Below are 22,176 nucleotides of genomic sequence, written 5' to 3' on the forward strand. Positions count from 1 at the left end.
AATTTTATTGGATTTATCTTTTTGGATTGAAAACAAATTCCTATTAGAGCGTCAAATATACTGTAAGAATATATAATGTAAAAAATAAATCATGTGTTCCTCACCTTCCACAGTGGTCAGTCTCTCTCACCCTCATCCAGCTTGGGCCCTCTACCAGAACCCTGGGAGCTTGAGAGTTTTGTGCAGTATCTTTCCTGTTCCTAGTTCTGCATTTTTCTGGACTGAGATGTCTGATATTTTTCTTGGGATCTGCTGTAACCACTCCTCCAGTCTGCTAATGCCTTCACCTTCCAGACCTTCTCCAGCTCTTCTTTGAGCCCCTGGTATATATTTCTCTCACTCTCTCTCTCTCTCTCTCTCTCTAGTTGAAATTCATTCAGACAAAATCATGTTTATGAAACAAGGGGTTTATTATGTTTTCCCACCCCTACTAGCATGAGAAGTATGTTAGATAATATATACTTTAGTATAATGTTGTTAAAAACATACATAAATAGAAAAACACAGAATACATGTTAATTTTGCGGTAAATAGTTCAAATACAGTTCCTTGGTTTTGAAATAAAAATAGGAGTAAGGCACAGCTGTGAAAAGGGAAGTGAATACTTTCAGTGACTATTTACATATGTTACAGTGTATGACTACCCAGTGTTGTAATAAGTAAAATAAAAAATACAAAATATTGACAATATTTTAAGGCTAGTGATTGTCTCCCTTTTTCCCATAAGTCATTTCAGTCCAATCGGGAGGCAGTGGATCGTCTGTTAATACTAAAATGTGTTTAGGTCTCAGTCTTTCAGTGTATTATTGTCCATTAAAGTTCCTCTCCTTCGGCTGAGCTAAAACTGCTCCTCCTGCTGCTGTCTTTGGACGCTGCACCTGGCGACCCTGCCGACAGGAGCGGGTCTGTCCCAAACGGGGATAGCGGGTCGTCGATGAGAATGTCGTCAAGTCTGTGCTCCTCTTTTAGCGTGGCACTGAAGAAGTCTGTGAAGTGGGACAGCGGATCAGAGAACGTGGTGCACCCATCAGCGGTGGTCATGGGGTGCTCTTGGGGTGCTCCGGCGTTAGGGAGTGTCGGGACAGTTGCCACGACAGCAATCCTCTGGAGGTAGTCAACGTTGGGGTCTTCTTGGTAGAGGGGGGGTTGGGGAGGGGCCTGTGCCTGAGGGGAGAGCTGCTGCTGCTGCTGCTGTTGTTGTTTGAGGAGGTGGGACGACAGCTCCACAGAGCCCATTGGAGCAGCCATGTTGGGTAGACCGTGCGCTCTGGCCTGGATTTCAAGCTCCTAGAAGAGAAAAAGGGAATATTTAGGATTCATAATACAAGATAATGAACACGTCTGAAAAAATAATAGTATAAAGTAAAATGTGCTTATTTTGGGCTCTCAAACTTGAATCTGTAAAAAATTTGGGTAACACTTTATAATAACTACACCTTATTTAGCCTTAATAAAGCATGAACAAAGACTTAATTAATAATGATTCACGCTCAGTAACTACTTAATTACTACCTGAATTAGCACTTAACTTGCACTTAATTTGCCTGTGCTGTAAATAGTTACTTAATAGTTACTATTTCTTACTTAAGTACTCATGAATTAACTATTTGTGTGTGCATTTGTAAATGTATATTTAAGTACAAATTTGAGCATTTATTAATGATTAGTAAGCCATGAGAGAATGATTTACTAGTAATGCATTATTGTTTCTCTGGAATTTGACCAACCTTAACAAATTCTTAATAAAGCACAACAGCCTTCACTTTAGAAAAGCTCTCAGAAAGACTTAACTAACAGATAACAGCTGCCTGAATTATCATTGCATTGCATTATTAGTAAATCATTCTCTCATAGCTTACTAATGATTAATAAATGCTCAAATGTGTACTTAAATATGCATTTGTAAACATGCAATTGGTTAGTTCATAAGTAATTAAGAAGTATTGAGTTACTATTTACAGCACAGGTGAATTAAGTGCAAGTTAAGTGCTAATTCAGGTAGTAATTAAGTAGTTACTAAGCGTGAACCATTATTAATTAAGTCTTTGTTCATGCTTTTATTTAAGGCTAAATAAGGTGTAGTTATTATAAAGTGTTACCAAATTTTGAAACTATAAATTTTCTGTAATTTCATTTATTTCTAGTTCTTTTTTCACATGTAATTGTGCAACAAAAGTGAAAATGGTATTGCCCAATTTTTGGCATTTCTAGTCATAACAATTTTCAACATAGTGTGGCTAGTAAGGAATGAATCATCAGTTCAGATTTTAACAAAAAATTAAAAGTAAAACCTTAGATTATTTTTGAAAGCCTTTTAGCTGTACCTTAAAATTACTAATTCTCAAACAAATTAATTGTCAAGCTGGGAATACTCACTGGCTCCACTGCTTTGCCTTTAATCTGCTAACCACTAACCACTTTTAACGACAAAATCCAGCTTGACCTCTGCATTACCTGTGTGTCATCCATTAAGTGTGACTAGTGCTTACCAGCAAGTGTTGCAATTATAAACTCTGCCTGTAAAACTTCACACTCTGATGTGAAGGCATGCGTCATTAAGCAGTGTAACTTCTCCTATTAGCGCTCATCATCGACCTCTGACCCCACGGAGAGGGGGTGGGCACACTTTTAGCACTCAACAGGTAATTAGCACCGGGAGACGAGAGAGTGGGGGGGGGGCGGGTGTGTGTGTGTCATGTAAACATCAGTAGGGGGGTGTCTTGATTAGGTTTCGGGGTTGTAAAAGCTTTGGAGGTGGAAATGAGTTTACGTTGCCGGGTCGTAAAGCTTTAGTGGTGGAAATTAGAGCAGCGATAGAAGCACAAGGACTTTGACAGAGGAGAGTGGTGTCAGGCCTGGAGTGTGCGGTGTTTGAATACGACTAATACATGAGTGTCAGTTTGCTACACAAGATTACAGTATTAGTTGTCATGTCAATGGTGTTACTATTTTCAGATGATGACGTCCTGTCTATGGATTTTGGCTGCTTTTCTACTGATACAAATATGTTTTCCTTCATTAAATTAACTTTCAATCTTGACCTTTACAGAATCAGCTTTCATCTTTATCATAACTCGCAGAAGATCAGTTGGTATTATTAAATTAACTATTACTATTTTGTGTTTTAAATTATACTAACACTTTATTTTAGGGTACACTTACTAACGTCTAACTACCTGTTAATTAACATAGTTGTAAATGGTTTATTTGTCATTCATTAGTATTTATTCAGCCCTTATTAATGTCTAATTCCCTATAAGCTTATTCGGCTATTAGTTAGACATTTACAAACACTTTCCTATTAATACACTCCTTATTGCTGCTTATTAGGTTGATACAAGGCCATGTTTGTATATGAATTATGATTCTAATAAGCTTTTCGTAATAAGGGTGTTGTTAAAGACTAGAAGCACAAGAAATGTAGTTTTTACTTATTTGCGACTAAAGTTTATTAGAATCATAATTAATGGAAAAATTGCCTACTATCATATTAATAAGCAGTAATAAGGAGTGTATTAATAGGAAAGTGTTTGTAAATTTCTAACTAATAGCAGAATAAGCTCATGGGGAATTGGACATTAATAAGGGTTGAATAAATACTAATTAATGACAAATTAACTATTTACAACTATGCTAATTAGTGGTTAGTTAGGTGTTAATAAATGCACCCTAAAATAAAGTGTTACCAAAATGTAATTTCTTTATTTTCAAAGTGGTACCGAAACTTGTATTGAGTAAGAAGCCTTTTCCTTAGTGTCAAAACTCAATTTGAAACTTTAGTATTGCAACAACACTGTATTGTCTTGTTTTTTAATAGTCATATTTTTGAAATTTATATATTAGCAGATTTGATTTTCCAAGAAGACTCATTTGTAACTATATAAATATTTAGATTTCTATTTGTGTCCATTGTTTTGTACCTTAAAGTTCTAATTGAGCTGATACAAAACCATGAGAACCATTCATATTTGTATAGTGTGTATGTTTGTTTCCCATACCTGGATTCTGAGCAGAAGTCTCCGGTTGGCCTGCTCCAGTTTCTTCTGCCTGCTCTCCAACTCTCGGGCGTGCTGCTGCTCCTTCTGTAACCACCTGATGTACTCCACCGAGGCCTTCAGGATCGTGCCTTTGTTCCAGCGCATGTCCCTGGAAAAAAGACAAGTGTTAGCGATAACCTTTACCTTTACACCTCCAACGTCTGCAGAAATCCTCCTTTTTTTACCACGTCCGGAAAAGTTTGAAAACCCGGCTTTTCCTGCCTTTTTATGATATGAATAGGCAATGGCGATTTACATGGGGCAATTATTCATTCTTTGGACATTACATGGGGGGCGCAGAATGGGAATTTTAATAGAATAGTTAATGCTCAAAGTCCATTCTCGTACCTCCTTGTTCGGTAAAATTAATCCGTGAGTAAAAATAGGTGAAGGGAAAATGAGCTCAAGTTGGGAGACAGGAGGAGAGAATGGGGAGCTGGACTTAAGGTGCAAGAGTGCAAGTCATTATTTTGTAGATATTATTGCTTTGGCTTTAAAATGGAAAAGGGTAGCCATAGTAAAAATGTCCTTTTCCGCACGAGTGAGACGTCGGCATGCTCCGCGCTAATAATCTCCTTTATCCAATGTTAATGACACGATGACGACGCTAAAACCCCCATTTAAAATTTGAAGCAAAGTTCAATAGTGAAAAGATGGCCGTCAGATTTGTATTCAGTGTCATAGTCGGCCTTTTCTATGTTCCGATTGTGCTTCAAACTTTGATTCAAATGGTGTGGCCCGCTTCTATGCGTTTGACCCTTTTGGCTCATCATTCATGCTTTAAGCTGAACCGCAGGGACCTGAGAGAGGATGTGCGACTCCTGGAGCGCACACAACAATGGAGGTTCAAGTGCACTCTTCAAATATGACTGAAATGTACTCGAGAGCTCATTTAAATTCAATGAACAGCGTTTTGAGTGTCTTTGTGCCGTGAATGTAATACACTTCTCCCTTTTACATAAAGTCAAATGTGTGCCAGCGTGTATGGAAACTTACGGGTCGTTGGACTTTGGTATAAGAGTCCCCAGCTCTTTAATTCTGTAGTTGATGTTGTAGCGCCTTCTTCTTTCAACTGCAAAAAAGTGACAAATATTAGACTTATGTAAACAAATCCTTGATTATACTTTTAAAATTTATAATAACTAGGGATGCAATGGTACAATGCTGGTATCAGATATCAGTGTTGATCAGATATGGGTCCCATGACATTGCTTCAGTATCCCATTTTGGTCTATAAATTGGTGTATTGATGATTTACTGGCCAATTTTGGCTCAAAATGTCTCGTAATATTAAAGTTGTGGGGTTTTTGTTTGTTTTTTAAGCTGTTTTGTAATCACTTTAAATGATACATAACAGTTACAAAACACATTTGGATAATTTTTTACAATACACTGTTTGTGTTTAGGGCATAAATTATGCCCTTATCAGTTGGTAAGTTGTGAAGAAAAACTTCATTCATAATGAACAAACAGTAATAGTTTACAACATGTAACTCTGTGGAAGTTGCATGTCATCTGTGCGATTTCATACAAAGTTAAAATTATACTTCAGAACATTCTCAATTGAGATAGATAAGATTTCTGTCATACTGTGGAAGATGATATCCAAAGGAACCCCATTTCAGGTTTGCCTACTCAGAGTAAGGATTCATGTTTTTAAGTGCAAGAAATAAAACTGATTATTTGAAGTTTTTGGCTAATGTGGCTCTAAGGCAAATGGTTGTTAGAAATTATACTATAAAGTGGTACCAAATTCCCACAACAGGAAATTGAAAGCTGCTTACTCAAATTATGGTTGTCTTTCTTCTGCCTCTCTTTGGCCATCACCCTTGTGTCGTGTTCTGTTGAAATAAATCAAACAAAGACGGAAATTGATTAGCTCCGCACATTAGTTTGGAAACAGAAAGACAATGAACAAAAACACCACAACAGAAAGTCCAGTCAGCCGAGGCGCCGTTATTTTGGGGGAACTACGGGCAAAGGTCAGACAGCTTGACATTAGTTTTCACACAAACACACTGTGAAAGGGTCTAGTCATTGTAGGAAATGGAAACTTTTTGAAAAACTACTTGCTCAGTAATTAAGACAGTTTAGCCAATTCTCTCTTGTGCGTGAGCGAGACAAAAATGTGTCCATATTTGTATTCACATTCTTCCAAATTACATGATTGGGGACCTGAGATTGGATTTGCCAATTTGTCTGTGTTGATTCAATCAGGACAATTTCAAGTCTGTGTAACAGCCCATTGTCCTCTACACCCCACACTCCAATGAAACAGATGCCAATTTACTTATTTGCCCCTCGAGAGAAGGGTTTTTGTGGCTTTCTTTCTATTTCCTAAATCAATTAGGATTTCTGGCTTTTTGAGTCGAGTTGTATCAGCTAAGAATAGATTGGGTAGACTTAGGGTTGCACATATACCACGATTGAATAGAAATCGAAATTTGAGTTGGTGCAATTATCAAATAGTAAAGGTTAGAATCATTTAGATAATCTAATCTCGCTAAAGAACACAATATTCTTTCTCTTTTACAGAAAACATGTGCTGTACTTAGACCTCTACAAACATGTTCTAAAAATCATGGGACTTATGTATTCTTTTATTAGTTCATATTTCAGTCTTCTCTCAAATGTTAAGCCTCCTAGAGCTATTGTGCAATGACATTATTTAACTTCTATCATAAATATAATCACAATTGCAATATATATATACAGAAAATCAATACATTTTTCCCACAACTGTACCAAAAGTAACATTTTAAAAACAACCACTTGCTCAAAAGGGGTAATACAAAGTCAGTACCATTAGCAATGTAAAGTAATTCAAATTGTATTGTGTATAAAAGTATGTTTGTATGCTGTAGTAATTCAAATTATGTTAAATTAAATGTTATTAGTTAGGAATATGTGTATGAATTTAAGCTTTATTTATATGTAGTAATTTGTTAGTGAGCATTACGTTTAAAGCTATGGTATATGTTCGTACCTGTGTATTCCCTTTTAACAGTGAGCTTTGTGGGGTTAGAAGTAGGACTCATTCCACCACTAGGGGGGTTCATACCTTGTTCACCCCCATAGATGTCCAGCATGCTGCTACTGAGGGAAACCTGGAGAAGAAGACAAAGAAGATAGAGGAAAGGGTCAGTCGTTTCTACAACACAAATGCTTGTTTAGGGCTGCTGTGAGTCTTTTGTTATTGTCAGTGGGATTTAAAGGCTAAACTTGTAAAAGATGAAAAGTCAACAGAGACGTAGGAAGAGAGGTTGTCTGCCCCCAGGATACTTGCTTTGGTTTTAACCGTAGGGAGCGATAGTACCCCAAACAACATCACTACTTATTTAACATTGCAAACAGCGCCATGTAACCAGGCTCTGGGTTCATGTAAGCCTGACCTTCACCCTTGTTCTCAGCGACAATCCAGGGCTACACATCTGTTAAACCCACCATTTTTGAAAGCTTTTACTTAGAAGTCTCACCCAAAACAGTGCTAGCCTTTGTGTTGAAAATAGTACGCCGTCGCATGAAGAGGCTAGCTAGGTCAACTACTGGAGACAGAGGCAAAACTGTTTATATGGCCCCCTTCTTGTCTGGGAAAGCATGCATCAAGTTTGGCCGATAATGACGCCTTTTCACAGTCGGAGCAGGGAATGTCAAGATATAGCGTGCTGACATGCGTGTGTGTCTAATTCGCATTTGTGTATTTATGGGAACTCCGAAGATTCCGAAGATGCGCGCAGCCGATTTCAACTACGACATGTGTGTCAAATTGAGCGGGGTAGACGATAACGCTGCATGTCAGGCTGAGAACTGGCGACGGCGGGGGGGAGAAAGTGGTTGAAGAAAGAAACAAAATAGAAGGAAAAACGCAGACATTTCAAATATTTGCATTTGCTGTGGTTTGCAAGCATTTGTCTCATTATCTCGGCAAGATGGAGGAGGGTGGGATACAACTGCTTATCAAAGTGAAAGATTGCAACAGTACGCCATATTCCACTTCAATCGTAATCACTTTTAGTCCTCCTACATCTGCTTTCCTGGATGTGTTGACACCGCAAAATGACAAGATGCATAGTAGTACTGTATGACTAATTAGAATGAATCAATCTCCGTATCATTTCTGAGCAAGCCCGTAGGGAGTAGTGCTTGCGATCGCCCAATCTGATGGCTGGATATCTCTTGTCTATTTGCAACTTTGTGAATCTCGCCTTCTCCCACCCACTCATTCCTGCCTCTGTCACCATATTGTTGTGTGTTGTCAGTGCCAGCATGTTTAACTGCATTCACAATCACTTTCTGTATTGGGCTGTGTTGTCATTGCATTCCTTAAGTTTTCTTGCGTTGAGGTCCCCACATACCTCCCTAGGCATACTAACTTCACATTGTCACCTATGACGCTTCTTGTTTTAACTTAAAGGCGCATTGTGTAACTTTTGTGGTCCGTCAAAGGCTTTTCTCCATGGAGATGTTATTGCTTTGTCCGGATTGTTTCACAGTATGGCATTAAACCTTTCTATCTTTATGGAAACCAAACCAGACAAAGTTACAGGTCAGATCTGTGAAGAAGCAACCCCGCTCACAGTCACAAATCCTGTTTTTCTAAGTATTTTTGAGCTATAAAACCATCTGTAAATGAATAAATGTAAGGCAAAACTAGTTAACATCATATTGCAATGGCATATCCATAGAAACAAGAAGGTGACAGACCTCCAGCTGAAAAGTTACACAGTGCGCCTTTAATCTTTATTGTTGATCTTGGTAAGTAATGTGAGAAATGTTGCTAAGCTAAGTGAACTTTGACTTGTCTCGAGACTTAAGCTGCCCCTTTTCCAAGAAGGGTCCCCCCGTTCCCAAGCCAGTCAAGCTGCACATACATGTTTACACAGACTTGGAGTTAAAGTTGTTAATTGGACAAAAATCATCAGACATTAGCTTAGCAATGATTGATACTTACATTGTTTTGCATTATGATGTTGGGCTCCATGCAATCCAAGCCCCCATCATTGAACCCGGATTCAAGACTAATTAGGTCATCAATAACTTCATCCATAGGGAACTAAAAGAAAACAGCGATTTTCAGTATATTTATGGACAGACTGATACCAATACTGTCCATGTTAAACTTTGGAAAGCTCATAGTACATTCAAAATATACACCACAAAAGGGGAGGGACTGTTACAGAATAATCCAATAATAACTAGCTTTCCATTGCTGAGTATTAGGTGGTAAATCATGCATTTGTTATCAATGAAAATTCTCATCTCATCTTCAGACTGTATGAAGTTATTGATGAGCAAGGCAGGGAGAGTAAAATCAATCACAGTGTTGATTAGTCAGAGCCGTTTGCATTGTTGATGTTATAAAAGTTAATCTACTTTGACACATTGCTGATAACAAGTAGTAAACAAAGTAACAGACATGATTTTACATTAACACAAGTGGTTTAGAGCTATTAAAACAAAACTAGAAACAGGCCTATCACGATACTTATACTGATTTTACACTAGTGGAGGAGTTTCTGTTATTTTCTTTACTACAACAACATTTGAGCTGAAGAAGGTCGAATAAATAATTTAGAAGAGAAACAAACTAACTACTAAAGTGTTTAAATTTCCTTTTTGTATATTGTACTTTCTATTTTACAGTCTATAAATATTTTTTGCTGCTAATTTTGAATTTAGCAGTACGATTTATAGTTTTGCTTTTTGTTATTATACTTCTGTGTCCATAAAATCAATAAAGTTTGTCTAAGTCTAAGTCTATATTCTCCTCAAAATCTGTTATCGTGACAGGACGAGAAAGAAAACCGAACAAGGAAGTTACAACACATTTGATGAGTTAGTCGATTACTTTCATTTTTAGATTCCAGACACTAAAAAGCACTTTGCGACCTAGCGTAAACTTATGTACTTTCACATAGAGAAGTAGCACCCACCTCGCCATCTGGGTTTGCCATCGTCAGCAGAGTTACGGGACTATTGGGGCTGCTTCCATCGCTCACGGAGCCCAGATGTTGCCTCATGACGGGCACGGTGGCGATGGGTTGTCCGGGAGTGTGCGGGTGAGGCATGGTACTGTGTCCTGGGGCGGCGGAAGAGGCTAATTTGGAGCCCAGCGTCAGGTACTGCTTCACCTGCTGCGACTGGCTCTGGTGCAGTTGGAACTTGGAGCTCTCCAGGTGGCTCTGAACCTGCATCATAAAGTTTACATTTGAGATAAAACATCATTTTTTGGTTTGTAGTATTGTTTAAGTAGCCATTTCTTTTTTTTATTATTATTATTTAGTCAGTTACAGCAAAAGAAATGCAAATTCTGCCAACTGGACAACAGTTTAAGAGTCGAGCTGTTTGAAGAAAACCTTTGCTCAGTTGAATTTTCTCTTGCTATGGAACATACCTAGATGACGGCGGGATTACACAGACATTTAGTCAGGTGTTAATTTTGTTTTTTTGAGATGAGGAAGACAGATTTTGGTTGATCTCATTGTTTGAGTATGATCTAATCATCAGCTAATCATTCCCTTTACTAATCATTATTAAGTCATTTGTTTTTACATTACTCATGAGTTCTTAGTAAGACCAAAACTCACTTCATAGAAAATCAAGTGACTACCATTTGAGCATGACATTAAATTTTTTCAGTAATGCTTTGAAGTCACTTTTTCAGCAGAGAACCAACTTAGAAACATTTTAAGAATTTTTAAATATCTTACGAAAGCAAAAGACATTTCAGAAGTCACAAAGGCCTGCTAAATAAACTGAAATACCCAACCAAAGCATGACGCGCTCATCACCTTACCAACAATGCCAAACCCAGATAGATCAAGAAAGACAACAGACAAGACAAAATACTTTTAAAACCAAACATTTAACATCTTTAAACAGCATCCTTACATTTGAAGCTCTGGTTGCATCCCTCATGGTGTAGTAACTGCAGTCAGTTAAGTGTGGCATTCTCAGAAAAGCAGTAATCTTCAGGTTGGGTTTGTTTTGGATGTAGCAGCCACTTTTTAGGATCCTAGTTCGTCCTGCTACTGATGCTGTGTCCTTAGTGAGTGACTGTCCTCGCTGTGTCCCACCAGTGCCTTATAAGGGCCAGCTAAGTGAGCTAATTAGGCCCAAAGCTGAGGTGACCCTTTATGTTGCGTAGCTTGATAATTACTTCAAACACCAAACTCTCAGATCACCCCTGGTTTGATCACTGCAGGATATCTGCCTTTAGCCTCTATCACTAATTCATCTGCCCCGCCCTCTTCCCTGGAACTGACCAATCAGCCCAGCTACCAGTGTCCTCAGTGTCCTGCTCCAGGGCTAATGGGACAGTACAATTGACCCTTGTTCTTCAGTGGGTGTTTTAAATAACTTTTCTACTGCCATTTTTAACCAGGCCCTTTTATTCATTCACTGTTGATAGAGATGGTGTACTCAAAACATCTGATATGTCTATTTTGAGTTCTTTTTTTATACAGAGTAAGTTATTTTGAGATAGGGACATCTTACCTAAAAATGTCTAATCCAGTTTCAAGTTTGGAGCGCACTTTAAGTTGCTTTATTAGTTTATGGCCGCTAACTATTTTGAGAATCCTAAATGGTGCCAACAATACATGTATTGTTACAATCACATCCAATAGCATTAGTCTAGTCTTAGTAACCCTATATAAATTGACCATTGGGGCCAAAGGTGGTTAAAATAAGAACTAAATAAAAATAGCAAAAGGTAAAATTAGACAAAAATCTGCACCTTGGGTTGGGCCCTTAACAGAAGATTAGATTTCCATGTTCTTATTGGTAAGAAACCCATAACTAATTTAATGTTTTTGTGTGTTATACTAGGTTACATAAAAATACACTCATTGTGTAACTGGTAAATTTCTGACCATTCCTACAACTTTTAACTTTAATTTTTTTCACCATCCCCCTCTCCTTTTTCTTTTTTTTAAAGTTTTCAAGCTCACATTTTCAACAGCGTCGTTTAGTATATCCTAGAATTTCCCCAGCCTAATCTATTCTAGCTCAAAACAATAACAAGTCGTTCCTTCAATCTTTCTTCTCAAATCCTCTCAACCTGAGTTTCACTGATATTCGGCCCACATGTAGCGTAGCATTAGGGGGACTGATTCCAAATGAACTCTTAGCATACTTCTCACTATAATACTAAACAATATAGAAACCTGCTCTGTCCATTTCCTCCTAAAAACATTGCATTCCCCTTGGTAAGCTCACAGTCTGATTCACCATTCATCCACCTATATACACATCACAATACTCTGGTTGTCAGCGCAGACTGGGGGCTCTTATTTGGGTTATCCATCCCAAACAAGATGCCAGTTGTTGGGCCAATCAACATATTTCTGTCACTACAGCGATAGGAGAAGGGATGCCATGTTGGGACCGCTGGCGCACACTAGCACTGCACTGTTTTTTGTGTGACAAGAGAATTGTCCTGGTTTCACTTCGCCTTTCTCACTACTGTAAATGCCGGAGACACGCTTGTTATCTACTTAAGGGGATCTGATTAGATTTCAGACGTAATGCTGCTTCAGTCATTCAGATCAACTTCGACAATGGCGAGTCTATGCATGTGTGAAGGGGACATGCTTACAAATTATCAATGCCCGCCATACACACACAGGCTAATATGTGGATATAAACAAGCAAGCGTTTTCTATTGTCACAGCCGAAGAATCTAATGTTAACCCAATGTAAATATATGATGTCACCTTTTCCATTTCAGTATTTTATGTTTAATGAATGTATATATTTTAATCAGATATCTGAAAAAAAAAAAAAAATTAACTGGACAAATATAAATCTGTGCTTATCATAATGTCAATATCATGTTTTTAATAAATTAAATTGAAATCAAGATTGTATATTCAACTTAACTAAATAAATATTTACAACTATACACAGACACTGGGGAGGAGATGGACGAAGTGTCTTTCCCTACGACACAACAACAGTATTCACCTGATCGAGCTGGGATCGAACCACCAACCATCTGACTGATCCAACTGAGCTACTGTCACTTTAGATCTTCTAGTTTAGTTGAGAGTCGCTTAGATCTCATAATAGAAATGGGATAATGAAAAGATATATATATAGTTAAGATAAGTTGGTGTTTTTCTGTTCTTGTTGTTAGATCAAATCAGTTGCACACTGATTGCAATTTGAGTTGGCAGTCTCTTTGTGCTTTCATTAACGCAGCATCGTAGATCACCCTTAAAATGAATATTTATGGTTAGTTGAGTAGAACAACTGTCTTCATTGATTTAGTCCTTCCTGTGGTTGAAAGTAGTACTTTCCTAATCTCATTACCTCTATTAGAAATAAATAGCCCAACTACTTACACTCACCCCTTAAATCCACACGCACATGTCTTTGCTTCCATCCTGCCTGATCAAAAGTGAACCATGTAACTAAGATGGTAACACAACTTTCTGAATGAAAAAGTGATTTAAATGTAACAGAAACCGAATAAAATGCATTATAGAGTATAGCTGAACTGAAATGACTTAATTTTCTTTTAAATGTGGCAGTATTATTTTATATTTATGTTAGTTCTTGCATTTCATCTGAATAATCACTGATAATAAGCAATAAATCTTGACAGCCCTTCTTATAGACAGCTGTAACTTTACATAGATCTTTTGTAATATTCAAACAGTTATTCTACTCTTACCTATGTATTTATTTGCGTATCTGGTCACAACAAATCAAGCCAGTGAAATCTTCATGCGCTTAACTCCAGTCCCATACAGAGGCATGCTTTAGCAGGAAGGGCATCTGACATGAAACCTCACCTAAATTAAAGTGCTAATTTCTTCACATAGGAGGTGGTTTACTGTGCTATTACTGGAATGCAAAATATAATGGAAATCCCCCTCTAAAAAAAAAAAAAATGACAGAATTGCAATAAAGTAAAAGCAAAATTTAAGTTTAGACGTAACCATAAAATACCAAAACAACTAAACTAACAACAACTTCAAATTACAATTCAATGCGCTTTACCTCTCTGTTCAATGGAGCGCCCACTGTCCCCCTGTGTGTTCCTTTAAGATGTGTGTCACTGTTACAAACTGCAGGTGTTGCTCCCAAATGAAAAGCTATTGCACAAGTGAGTTTCAGTCTTGCCCAAGTTCTCCTTTCACTTCAGAAAAACCAAAGCTTACTTATTGAAACAGCAGTGCAGGGGATATAAACAGGCTTAACAAATGCTGGACAAACCTAGTAGGAGTCATTTCTCCAAAACATATAGACATAGAGAGAGGGCTGAGAACCGTGCAACCTCAAGTATCTCTTTCCCAATCTTGAAAATCTGTGCAGATAAGATGAAAGTGGAACAAAACCTCCTCAGAAATGCTAACTGAATTTTTGCTGAAGTGGTTACCCAGTACAAAGCGCTAACCACACACCCCAAAGATTGTGAAATATGGAAGGGAGATAAAGCTAAGAGATTGCTAACCAAACACAAAATTTGCATTTTCACGCCAGCTCCACAGCTGTTCTGCCTATAAACCCAAGCATTTCATAACATTGAGTCAATTCTTCTAGCATGAGAACCCGAACAAGCCCACTCATTCATAGGCAGATTTTTCCTGCTTGCAAAGTTGCCCTATTTTTAACCTTCCTACCTGCACCAGTTGGATCTCAGTCAAGGTGATGACACTGACCACATTCAACATTAGCGAAAGCCCCAAATAAAGCTAAAGTTCTGGTCTCATTGCGGCTTGAGAAAGGAAAACGACAGCTTTCCTTCCCGACATCAGCATGCAAATGAACACACAAAAAAGGAAGAAGCTACACATCAGCTTTTTTTTTTTGGAAGTGCATGACTATTTCCTAAGTTTTGGCCACACAAAAGAGAGAGAAAAAAAAAAACATCTTACAAAAGCAGAAATACAGGCGACAGTTATAGTCGGGGCTATGGAACATGTAGGGGGGTAGGTGGTTTGGGAAAAGTTGACAGACAGGGACTTCCTGATTGTAGAATACCGCACTTTTCCTTCCCGTTGAAAATCCAGCGTGAATCAGCACATTGAACACACCCAGGTTATCGGCATTGACACTCAACTTCCCTCGCCATCACCACAGACGGTTTAGTTGCATGGGAAACATTCAAAGTGAGTGTGGATGTAAGCCTGTCACAATAACAAAAGCTGATGTACGATATATTGAAAAGAAAATATAGATGATAAACAACAACATTGAAACTAATTTATGCCACTGACACAATCACCCTACAGCAGGGTTACTCCAAAAAACGATTTTAAATGTATAACATTGTAAAAAAAAAAAACACAAACTGCAATAAGTAAATAGCATAATGAAACACTTCGGTAGTTAGTTTTATATCTATGATGAGCATAGTTATTTATTCATCCATCCCTCTGCAGCTCATATCTGATCATAGTACAGAAAATACTTTTAAAAGTTCCTCGCTAGTACAAAGAAAAAGTCCCAAGCTAAATATTAACCCCCAAAATGTATTGTTCTATAACAGAAAACACTCTGCTCTACTTTGTGATGTTATATGGTAATACAGGACATGTTCCACTGTGTTTTTAAACTCTATACATCTGCACTAGAATCATTTGGATCATTTCAGCCTATTTCTATTGAACAAAAGGTAAAACTGCTGCTTTATGACATTGCAAAGTGGAACAGAGCATTTAGCACTTTGGGGATGTAGATAGCCTAATAATGCAGGATTTCTCAAATTTAAATGAATGAAACAAAACATAACTCCAGGTATGGAGTTATGTGTTATAACAACATTATAACACAGCTTAAAGCTCACAAGAGTGAATATTGCGTAATATAAGACCTTTAAAGGCAAATTTGAGGGATGAACAGCTTTAACACTGTTTATAGTAATATTATTAAACTTATTTCAATTTGGGTGTATAACAACAATACATAAAAAATATATATATTGCTGTATAGTATATACTGAATGATAAGTCGCTATAGCAAGTATCGTGACAGGCCTATGTGAGTGCAAATGTGGTTTTGCTGTCACTCCCTGTTACTGATGCGATGTTATTCCAAAAAGTATTATTTTACAACAGTCGTAAATATAATGTCCAGACATAAGGACATGGGATGCAATAAAGCAAAGCAAATTAAATCAAATATAATTCACAAAGATAACTCAATCACTGTTCAATGCATCAACATTCTCATTGTTTATTACATAGCGGATGCCACCCTTAATACTATTTGTAGAGTAATTTGACTGTAAAACACTTTTCATTATGAATTAATATTAAAAGGAAGGCAGCAGGACATGATAGTTTGTAACAGCTCACTGGGAAAAAAGCATAGAAGAGCATGTGCTCAATTGACTCCATGAGAAAAAGACTCAGGGTTGTCTACTAGCCCCGCCCACCCTTTTCTCACTCTACTGTTGCACCATGTTAGAGAAACAACTGTCAAAGTTAGTTCAAGTTAAAATCGGACATTATGCCATACTGTAAAGAGCAACAACAACATAGTGACTTCAGCCCAGCAGGTTGTAAAGGGCTGTAAACCACTGCAGTTTCCAATATGAGCAAATATTCTGCAATTTAAGTCAACTTTATTTATTTAAAGGGCTCATATTATATTGTTTTCTGATCTATTATAATGTTCTCTCAAACTGAAAACACTCTTTTAATGTCATGTGGCAATACAGGGAGTGCTCCACTGTGTTTTTAAACTCCATACATCTGCACTAGAATCATTTGGATCATTGCAGCCCTGGAACTGTCAATTTCTACTGAACGAAAGGTAAAATTGAAAACGTCCACTACATGACATCACAAGGTGGAGCAGAGTATTGTGAACTTTGGAGATGTACACAGACTAATAAGGAAGGATGACTCAAACATATATGAATGAAACAAAACACAACTCCAAGTGTATTTTTAAGGGCTTAAAGCTCACAGGAGTCAATTTTGCTTATTTGCGTAGGGAAATTTTGTATCAACGGTTGTCACATTTCTATAGGGAGTCTTGCAATTTGAGGGATGAACAACTTTAACACTTTTTATAATAATAGCATTAAAATTATTACAGTTTTATTGCATTGCAACAATGCATTATTTTTACTCTTCACCACATTTCCAGTCTTGAGGGACTTCTTCTACGCTCAGATCCCCAGCTTCTATATATTTGTCTGTTTATTTGATGTCCATTCTGTGTACCACTACAAATTCCTGGATGGCCATTTTGGGGCACATGGGGCAGTGCACTGGTGCCCACCTCGGTACGTGCCCCGTACACGCCATGGTTAAAACATCAGGGACTTCCTGTAAGAGTCGACTGCTTCTGAGACACTACTTCAAAAGGCAGCACCCACATCTGAGGCTGTTTTATCCAGCCTGAAAAGGAATGCATAATGGACACACTGCACTTTTAATGACGCGCGTATGAATTAAATATTACAGCCATTTTAAGTGGATTACACGGGAAACTGTGTGTGAGGCTGTGTGCTTGTTACCTTGATGAAATATTGAATTTATGAAAATGCTCTACCTCGACAGTGTTGTAGAAAAATAATTAAAATTCACACAAGATGCAGTCTAGATCCAGAGAAGCACATAATTGAACCCAAAGTCAAGTTTTTCTGTGAAGTTTGTTTGGAGTGTGCTTCAGAGCTGGAGCTAATGGTGAGCAACTGAAGCCAGCGGTGAACAGTGACAGAAAGGCCGCCATGTTTAATCTTGTTCTTGAGTAATGTAAACAAATGTAGAGACAATTTTGGCTTTTTGGATTGCTATAAGATAGAAAATGGATACAAACGAAACACAGGTTCTAAAATTTAAAACAGCTTTATTGCAGTGAATTATGCTTTTCATAAAACGGAATGAAAAGCATTTCTGATTTGCTTACAGATCGCACTAATGGAGTTTGACACTGCATATGATGACAGAAATTCTATGTATGTTGTATATGTCCTCACATATAAATTTACAAATAGGAATCAGGAATTTGAGATGTTTATTATTGCTATTCTGTTTATGATTCAATGATGTGTAGATCCAAAACTAATAAAAACATGAAATAACTAGAATGAATCCTCTCTATACATCTGCACATAGCAAGTAATACAGACAGTAGAGGATGTATGTTGTACATTCCAGAGCAAATGGGTTAAGTCAGATAACAAAATATACCCACTTTGAAACTCACTAATTTGCCTACTTAGCATTAGCAAACATTACATAAACCACCAAGAGACTTCTGGAAGGCCATTTATGGAGTTACAGAAAGTCAGAAAATATAATGTATTTCATGCTCAAAAAGGATTTAAAGATCACTTTATGTATTATTGTATGATTATAGGCATGATGACAAATCACTAAGAAAAAAACAGAAGCAGAAATGAAAGTAGTTAACTAGGATGTGAAAACAGCATTATATTCTATAATGACAATAAAAATAGCATATTAAATGGCAAAATCCTGTATAAGAGTGAGCAACAGACCCAATTCATGAATGTTGTCTTGCAAATATGCAAAATTGTATTATTACGTATAATGTTTAAATTAAAAACATAAATCTCAAAATTCAGCAAAAAGAGTTGATTAAAAAAATAAAACTCATGTATTTTTTTAGGGTATAAAATGATAATTCTACACTTTTGTGGGTTATCGTGTTAGGTCAGCTCAGCCTCCAATGTCTCAATTAAACGTATTATATCATGTGGTGAATAACATTTTAATATTTACCCATGAGTTTTCATTGCTAGATTTATTGTTAAGGGCTTCATCTTTGTACAGGATTTGTTTTCAAACCTTTGTTCAATTAAAAAGTGAAGTAAGAATATTTTCAAATAAGTTTTGTCAAATTATTCATAGTAGAAGTTGGAATTCAAAGAACCCTTAATATAATCTGAACCACCAATAAAATACATAGGATAAGTACTATCTGCAGTCACTACATGATCCAGATCAAATCACGTTTAACACAAACTATGTTCTACTATTTAAAACATTTTATCTTTGAACCCAATGTCCATCTGCATGTGCTGCTTTCGCTACAATGTACTGCTGATCTAATCTCAGGCTCAGACAATATACATGCCATACAAATGTAATTGTTGTTGTGAACTTTCTCTGATGTTACAGATGGTAAACTGACGTCTACATGTTTGTACATGTGACTTAAAGAGCTGTGTTTTAAAGCAGCTATTGAAGCATGTCACAGTCTGTTCTTTTACAGTCAAACAGGCCCATGTTTCACATGTGATGAATTTATATTGTAATGTTTGCAGTTGTGTTTCTGTTGGCTAAAATAATGAGAAAGCTCACAACCTTTGCGTTGTTTAAGATATAAAGCTACAGTATCTATGAGCTGATAATACAAATCAGGTGGACATTATTGTCTTTGTGAGATAATTTGTCCTTTATGTTTGACCGCTCCTTCACTGCCACTGAGTTTGGACAGTGTCTGGTACAGCGGGCTGCGAAGGGGAATCCTAGACTGTAAACCTCAACCTAAATTTATCCATAGGATAATAGGGCTGTCAACATCAATACCAAAATGCTAATCAATAGTAAAACCAGTACTACAATTAGATACTCATTTGAGTATCGATACGATGTATTTTTAACCTTTTTAGAAATGGTATGATCAAATGATAAATGATGGAACAATTATGAATTGAAAATATAACATAGGGGTGGTAAAGGGTAAAACAATCTATCTTATACCTACGGTAATTCATTTTATTTATTTTCAGTATTGAGAATCAAGCTTTATGCTGCGTTCCAGTCACCCCTGAAGGTCGAATCTTGGAATGACATAATCTCCCAGTCAATATCAGATGCCTGTTCTAGTCAGAAAAACAACCCAGACTATTACAATAAAGATTTAATAAAGTAATAAAAATGACGATCCTATTAAGTTAATTTAGCAACCCAGACATTGTTACTACATTAACAGTTAATACAGCAACATTTGAGAGTGAATTTCTGGTTTTGATGACATTAGCGCCATGTACAATATGAGCATAATGGAATATAACATGGCTTTTATACCAGCAGAGGCTCAAGGGCTGTGCAGGAGCAGGTTCACAGAAGTTGGTGGACAGGAGGAAGAAACTAAAGGCAAAATAACACAAACAAGATTTTAATATTGACATCAAAGTTTATCCATACACAAGGCGCAGCCATGTTGGATTTTCTAAATCAGACTCTGAAATTCTGAGTCGTCATGTATAAGACAGAACAACTGAAATGCAGCATTATCCTTTTAAGTGAGTTTGAAATTTTAGCACCATGGCAACCCTTCATAATATTTACAATGTTTACATCTGTCTTTAAACATTACATGGCCAAGCAGGTTCCTTATTAGGCTTCAAACTTTGAAAGTTGACATCACATCTAACTGAGCGCCACACTTTTTACAATATTTTTACTTTTTTCAGCTAAATGTGTAAACCGTGCATCAAAAGTTTCTTCTGGGAGGAAAAGATTTATTGATTGCTCCTCTCCACCTCCGCCCCGTTCCCCCTCTTGGTATAATTTGATTGTGGGAAATTAAATAATGCAATAGCTGTTTAATGAGGACTAAGCAGAAAATTCAATCAACTTTGACCTTAGCCGAACTAATAATATCTGGTTTGTGCTGGGGACAAAGAGGTCCCTGTGGTGCTGCTATCTTTGACCCGGTGCCGTTTGAACCAAGAGCCTGATGTGATCAACCCAGAGTGCCACCGCTCCTCTTCCCATCAATGGAAAAAGTTCAAATTTAAGCGGGATACAACTCAAACATGCAACATGCTTCTTCAAAACCAATATGTAGCTAAATAAATTCACTCTAATTCCATAAAGTAAAAAAAAAATTGAAATTTATAAAACACATGGAGGATGTCAGAAATAATTTGCTCACACTAAAAAGAACACATGGTTTGAAAACTAAAACGTGTTTGCATATAAACTTTTGAAATATTACTAAAAATATGTCCATATTTCTATTACTTCTACTGCATGCGCAGTACTAAATTATGCTTAGTCTTGCATTTGCACATTAAAATCCACTACTATGAATAACGAGTACTTCTACTACCATACGGGCAACACATGCATCCATGAAGATGTTATTGATTTGCCTGGAATGTTCTAGCCAGGCTGGTGCCACCTAGTGCCTCCGCTCATTTTCATATCTCTCCAGTGACTAGGTCAGAAATCGGAATACACTAGACCAGGCATGTCCAAACTATGGCCCAGGGGCCAAATGCGGCCCTCAGACAAATTTTTCTTGGCCCTCAGATGTTCAGGTGAATTGGCCCAAATTACCTTGCATCAATAAAAAAAATACTTTTTGCTGCAAGGTTTTTGAAAATCTACCTTGATAAAGTTCATATTTAAAATTTAGTGTGTGGTTTTAAGGATCTTAACAGGAATAAAGTCTGATGGCCTATTCTAACGCGATAAACATGTACATATTTCATCTTTTCTCTTTACTGAGCACCAGTCTACGGCCCTTGATTGGCCCTCTGCTTTGACTGTGTTTAGATATGTGGCCCTTGATTTAAAAAGTTTGGACACCCCTGCACTAGACGGTTTGCAAAAACCCAGGAAATGTGAGTTCGGGCACCAGCCAATCAGTGAAGAGCCATACATTCTGTGTTGGCAATTCCTGAGATTAAGGATTTAAAACCGGAACAAAGTGAATGTTTGGTGAATTTTATCAAGGGGAAAGACGTTATTGCCCTTCTTCCTACGGGATTTGGGAAAAGTTTAATATACCAGTTAGTCCCGTTAGCAGCGCATTACATATGTCACGACCAAATAGCAGCGATTGGTTAAATGAAAAAAAAAGTACCTGCCTACTGTCAAGTGAACAAATTCTAACACTGCAAGGTCAGACGGTTTCTATGAAGTGAAACTGGCTGATAAATCAGGCTAGGAATGTTCCATAATATGGCAAAATATCCATCTTCAAGCAGACAGGCATGCAAAGTTACAGGTCAGATCTGTGGAGAGATAACCTATGCAGTAAGAATGCTAGTGGTTGTCCCCAATTTGGGAGATCGTCACATACTAAAAGCAAAATGGTACTGTGGAACATTGCAAGGCAAGACAAGGCAATAACATCTCCATGGTGACAAGTAGAAAGTGAAGCCCCCATTAGAAAAAGTACACAATGCACT

The 22,176-nt window shown here is 37.2% G+C and overlaps 1 protein-coding gene across 14 annotated transcripts in view; it reads right to left on the reverse strand.

Moving 5' to 3' along the window:
• Positions 1-391: 391 nt before the first annotated feature.
• tfec (transcription factor EC) overlaps positions 392-22,176 on the reverse strand; it is a 61,268-nt gene continuing 39,483 nt past the window's right edge. For 6 of the 14 annotated variants that reach the window (XM_055154151.1, XM_055154154.1, XM_055154150.1 and 3 more), the window contains 7 exons: positions 9,971-10,225; positions 8,989-9,090; positions 7,024-7,144; positions 5,822-5,878; positions 5,034-5,109; positions 3,999-4,146; positions 392-1,287 (listed from right to left, as the gene is read on the reverse strand). In XM_055154151.1, the coding sequence (XP_055010126.1) occupies positions 814-1,287; positions 3,999-4,146; positions 5,034-5,109; positions 5,822-5,878; positions 7,024-7,144; positions 8,989-9,090; positions 9,971-10,225 (1,233 nt within the window). In that variant the 3' untranslated portion in view covers positions 392-813. Of the gene's footprint in view, positions 1,288-3,998; positions 4,147-5,033; positions 5,110-5,821; positions 5,879-7,023; positions 7,145-8,988; positions 9,091-9,970; positions 10,226-10,928; positions 12,809-13,716; positions 13,963-14,045; positions 14,547-14,668; positions 14,790-22,176 lie in introns of those variants that run through there. The other 8 variants (XM_055154158.1, XM_055154161.1, XM_055154160.1 and 5 more) reach the window with 8 other exon arrangements.

This window comes from Boleophthalmus pectinirostris, unplaced genomic scaffold (assembly GCF_026225935.1).
Source record: "Boleophthalmus pectinirostris isolate CB_2022bp ecotype Guang Dong unplaced genomic scaffold, ASM2622593v1 HiC_scaffold_18, whole genome shotgun sequence".
Classification (NCBI taxonomy): domain Eukaryota; kingdom Metazoa; phylum Chordata; class Actinopteri; order Gobiiformes; family Gobiidae; genus Boleophthalmus; species Boleophthalmus pectinirostris.